This window comes from Salvelinus sp. IW2-2015, unplaced genomic scaffold (genome assembly GCF_002910315.2).
Source record: "Salvelinus sp. IW2-2015 unplaced genomic scaffold, ASM291031v2 Un_scaffold5719, whole genome shotgun sequence".
NCBI classification, from domain to species: Eukaryota; Metazoa; Chordata; class Actinopteri; order Salmoniformes; family Salmonidae; genus Salvelinus; species Salvelinus sp. IW2-2015.
The window spans coordinates 29,770-35,159 of NW_019946984.1; the positions used below are offsets into that span (position 1 = coordinate 29,770).

The window sequence follows — 5,390 nt, forward strand, 5'->3', positions numbered from 1 at the left end:
AATGAAGCCAGTCTGTTCCTAAGCCGGGTCATAGCACCATTTTGCTGCAACCTTGGTGTTAAATGATGTGGTAAAAGGATGGATAAGGAGAAGCACGTTCTGTCCTGTTTATATGACCTATGGGAGGCCTTCGAGACAGTTGCACATCGTTACTGATTGTCTCTGCATTTTTTTTTTTACACACATCTGTATGCAGATAACTGTTGCTATGGCCCCCAGGGTTAACCAGCTCTTTCAGATGACACTGTTGCTATGGTCCCCAAGGTTAACCAGGCTTTTCAGATGACACTGTTGCTATGGCCCAGGGTTAACCAGCCTCTTTCAGATGACACTGTTGCTATGGTCCCAAGGTTAACCAGGCTCTTTCAGATGACACTGTTGCTATGGCCCCAGGGTTAACCAGCCTCTTTAGATGCCACTGTTGCTATGGTCCCAGGTTAACCAGGCTCTTTCAGATGACACTGTTGCTATGGCCCAGGGTTAACCAGGCTCTTCAGATGACACTGTTGCTATGGCCCCCGGGTTAACCAGCCTCTTTCAGATGACACAGTTGCTATGGTCCCAAGGTTAACCAGGCTCTTTCAGATGACATTGTTGCTAATGCCCCAGGGTTAACCAGCCTCTTTCAGATGCCACTGTTGTTATGGTCCCCAGGGTTAACCAGGCTCTTTCAGATGACACTGTTGTCTATGGTCCCAGGGTTAACCAGGCTCTTTCAGATGACACGTTGCTATGGCCCCAGGGTTAACCAGATCTTTCAGATGCTACTGTTGCTATGTGTCCCCAGGGTTAACCAGGCTCTTTCAGATGACCCTGTTGCTATGGTCCCAGGGTTAACCAGCCTCTTTCAAGATGACACTGTGCTATGGTCCCAGGGTTAACCAGGTTCTTCAGATGACACTGTTGCTATGCCCCCAGGGTTAACCAGCCTCTTTCAGATGCACTAGTTGCTGATGTCCCAGGGTTAACCAGGCTCTTTTCAGATGACACTGTTGCTATGGTCCCAGGGTTAACCAGGCTCTTTCAGATGACACTGTTGCTATGGCCCCAGGGTTAACCAGGCTCTTTCAGATGACACTGTTGCTATGGTCCCAGGGTTAACCAGGCTCTTCAGATGACACAGTTGCTATGGTCCCCAGGGTTAACCAGGCTCTTTCAGATGCACTGTTGCTATGGCCCCAGGGTTAACCAGACTCTTTCAGATGCTACTGTTGCTATGGTCCCAGGGTTAACCAGGCTCTTTCAGATGACTGTTGCTATGGCCCCAGGGTTAACCAGGCTCTTTCAGATGACACTGTTGCTATGGTCCCCAGGTTAACCAGGCTCTTTCAGATGATACTGTTGCTATGGTCCCCAGGGTTAACCAGGTTCATTCAGATGACACTGTTGCTATGGTCCCCAGGGTTAACCAGCTCTTTCAGATGCCACTGTTGCTATGGTCCCCAGGGTTAACCAGGCTCTTTCAGATGCACTTGTTGCTATGGCCCCAGGTTAACCAGGCTCTTTCAGATGCCACTGTTGCTATGGCCCCAGGGTTAACCAGGCTCTTTCAGATGCCTGTTGCTATGGCTCCAGGGTTAACCAGGCTCTTTCAGATGACACGTTGCTATGGTCCCCAGGGTTAACCAGGCTCTTTCAGATGACACTGTTGCTATGGTCCCCAGGGTTAACCAGGCTCTTTCAGATGCCACTGTTGCTATGGCCCCCAGGGTTAACCAGGCTCTTTCAGATGCCACTGTTGCTATGGTCCCCAGGGTTAACCAGGTTCATTCCAGAGCTTCAATCTGCCTTTATTGCCTTGCAGAAAGCAATGGATGGAGGATGCAGCTTTATAGTGCACTACTGAGACCAGAGACCGATGGGCCCGGTCAAAAGTAGTGCACTATTAAGGGAATAGGGGTKTCATTTGGACCACATCCATGTTGTGTGACAGTGTTGTGACTCACCAGGCAGGTCTTGGCATTGTTAACCAGGGCTGTGCGTTTGAAGCTGAGAGCGTCGGAGAACACGGAGAAGTCTGCGTCGCCCAGCTCCCTGAAGTAGTCCTTACAGGTGTCCTGAGAAACCTTACTGTAGCTGCAGACGTCAAATACAATATAACACATTTATATTCATACAATATAAATAAACAAATACATCTGTCTTTATTCAACAGTATTAACCCGTTTCATTCAYTGGTAACTTAATTTTCCAGTTTTATTAATCAGTAACTTAATAAACCAGTTTTATTAATCAGTAACTTAATAAACMATTTTTATTCARCAGTAACATAATAAACCAGTTTTATTAATCAGTAACTTAATAAACCAGTTTTATTAATCAGTAACTTAATTAACCAGTTTTATTAATCAGTAACTTCATTAACCAGTTGTATTCATCAGTAACTTAATTAACCAGTTGTATTCATCAGTAACTTAATAAACCAGTTTTATTCATCAGTAACTTAAACCATTTTTATTCATCAGAAACTTAAATAACCAGTTGTATTCATCAGTAACTTAATTAACCCGTTTTATTCATCAGTAACTTCATTAACCAGTTTTATTCATCAGTAACCAAAATAGTTTTATTAATTAGTAACTTAATTAACCAGTTTTATTCATCAGTAACTGAACTAGACAGGCAGTTTTATTCATCAGTAACTTAAATAGCCAGTTTAATTAATCAATAACTTAATCAACCAGTTTTAAACTCAGTAACTTAAATAACCAGTTTAATTCATCAGTAACTTAAATAGTTTTATCAATCAGTAACTTCATTAACCAGTTTTATTCAGCAGTAACTTAATTAACCAGTTGTATTCATCAGTAAACAGAGAGAGAGATGGACTGTCCAACAGTATTTGCTTTGATTCATTTATTGAATGGTTGATTGGTTGATTGGTTGATTGGTTGATTGGTTGATTGGTTGATTGGCTGATTGGTTAATGTATTTATCGGTTGATTGGTTAATTTATTTATTGGTTGATTGGTTGATTGGTTAATTTATGTATTGGTTGATTGGTTAATTTATGTATTGGTTGATTGGTTAATTGATTTATTGGTTGATTGAATGTATGACATGCGGTACTCACTCGTAGTAAAGCAGCATGTCAGGAGGATATAGGTTGTAGCTGGTGACGTCTGTCTCCTCCTTGATGTAGTTGTACATGCAGGTCAACTGGGGGTCACACAAACATGTAATCATATTATTATTATGATTATTTATCAAATGAATAATCCCTTGCATGCTGACTTCTCAAACAACTGTTGGAATCCAACAATACCGACCGCAGCAACAACAACAACAGCTGGTATTAAGCTTGGTGATGAGAGGCTGACCTGTGTCTCTTGAGTACGACAACAGCAGCTGGTATTAAGCTGGTGATGAGAGGCTGACCTGTAGCTCTTTGAGTACGACACAACAGCTGGTATTAAGCTTGGTGATGAGAGGCTGACCTGTAGCTCTTTGAGTACGACAACACAACAACAGCTGGTATTAAGCTTGGTGATGAGAGGCTGACCTGTAGCTCTTTGAGTACGACAACAACAGCTGGTATTAAGCTTGGTGATGAGAGGTTGACCTGTAGCTCTTTGAGTACGCAAACAACAACAGCTGGTATTAAGCTTGGTGATGAGAGGCTGACCTGTGCTCTTTGAGTACGACAACACAACCAACAGCTGGTATTAAGCTTGGTGATGGAAGGCTGACCTGTAGCTCTTGAGTACACACAACAACAACAGCTGGTATTAGCTTGGTGATGAGAGGCTGACCTGTAGCTCTTTGAGTACGACGACAACAAACAACAGCTGGTATAGCTTGGTGATGAGAGGCTGACCTGTAGTCTCTTTGAGTAACGACAACACAGCTGTATTAGCTTGGTGATGAGAGGCTGACCTGTAGCTCTTTGAGTACGACAACAACAACAACAGCTGGTATTAAGCTTGGTGATGAGAGGCTGACCTGTAGCTCTTTGAGTACGACAAACACAAGCTGGTATTAAGCTTGGTGATGAAGGCTGACCTGTAGCTCTTTGAGTACGACAACAACAGCTGGTATTAAGCTTGGTGTTGAGAGGCTGACCTGTAGCTCTTTGAGTACGACAAACAAAACAGCTGGTATTAAGCTTGGTGATGAGAGGCTGACCTGTAGCTCTTTGAGTACGACAACAACAACACAGCTGGTATTAAGCTTGGTGATGAGTGGCTGACCTGTAGCTCTTTGAGTACGACAACAACAGCTGGTATTAAGCTTGGTGATGAGAGGCTGACCTGTGTCTCTTTGAGTACGACAACACAGCTGGTATTAACCTTGGTGATGAGAGGCTGACCTGTGCTCTTTTGAGTACGAAAAACAACAGCTGGTATTAAGCTTGGTGATGAAGGCTGACCTGTAGCTCTTTGAGTACGACAACAACAAGCTGGTATTAAGCTTGGTGATGAGAGGCTGACCTGTGTCTCTTTGAGTACGACAACAGCAGCTGGTATTAAGCTTGGTGATGGAGGCTGACCTGTAGCTCTTTGAGTACGACAAACACAGCTGGTATTAAGCTTGGTGATGAGGGCTGACCTGTAGCTCTTTGAGTACGACAACAACAACAACAGCTGGTATTAAGCTTGGTGATGAGAGGCTGACTGTGTCTCTTTGAGTACGACAACAACAAACCAGCTGGTATTAAGCTTGGTGATGAGAGGCTGACCTGTAGCTCTTTGAGTACGACAACAACAACAGCTGGTATTAAGCTTGGTGATGAGAGGTGACCTGTAGCTCTTTGAGTACGACAACACACAACAGCTGGTATTAAGCTTGGTGATGAGAGGCTGACCTGTAGCTCTTTGAGTACGAAACAACACAACTGCTGGTATTAAGCTTGGTGATGAGAGGTGACCTGTGCTCTTTGAGTACGACAACAACAACAAAAACACAACATCAGCAGGTATCTGACCTGAGTCTCTCTCAGTACGACCCTGTTGCTGCCCTTCCTCCTGCAGGCCTTGACCAGGTTCTTGATCTTGGTTGTGGTCATACTGGTCACTCTGGTGCAGGTGAAGCCCTGGAGCACGCGGAGGACATACGGGACACACACACACACCACCACACACACACACACACACAACACACACACGACACACGCACACACACACGCACACGCACACGCACACACAAAAACAATAATTGAAATAAATAACCATTCAACTGAGAGAAATTGAACAGAGACCACACACATCAACAAAAATGGATACATATATTTTTTTTATATACACACACAATACCCCATAATGACAAGCAAAAGCAGGTTTTTAGAATTTTTGCAAATGTATTACAAATACAAAACAGAAATACCTATTTACATAAGTATTCAGACTCTTTGCTATGAGACTCGAAATTGAGCTCAGGTGCATCCTGTTTCC

The 5,390-nt window shown here is 43.6% G+C and overlaps 1 protein-coding gene across 1 annotated transcript; it reads right to left on the bottom strand.

Moving 5' to 3' along the window:
* Positions 1-1,868: 1,868 nt before the first annotated feature.
* On the bottom strand, positions 1,869-5,046 carry LOC112078465 (mesothelin-like protein). The gene is made up of 3 exons (XM_024144702.2): positions 4,925-5,046; positions 3,074-3,159; positions 1,869-2,076 (listed from the first exon to the last, which is right to left on the bottom strand). Exons 1-3 carry the CDS (start codon positions 5,003-5,005, stop codon positions 1,869-1,871), a joined length of 375 nt encoding a protein of 124 aa, XP_024000470.2. The 5' UTR covers positions 5,006-5,046.
* Positions 5,047-5,390: the final 344 nt, after the last annotated feature.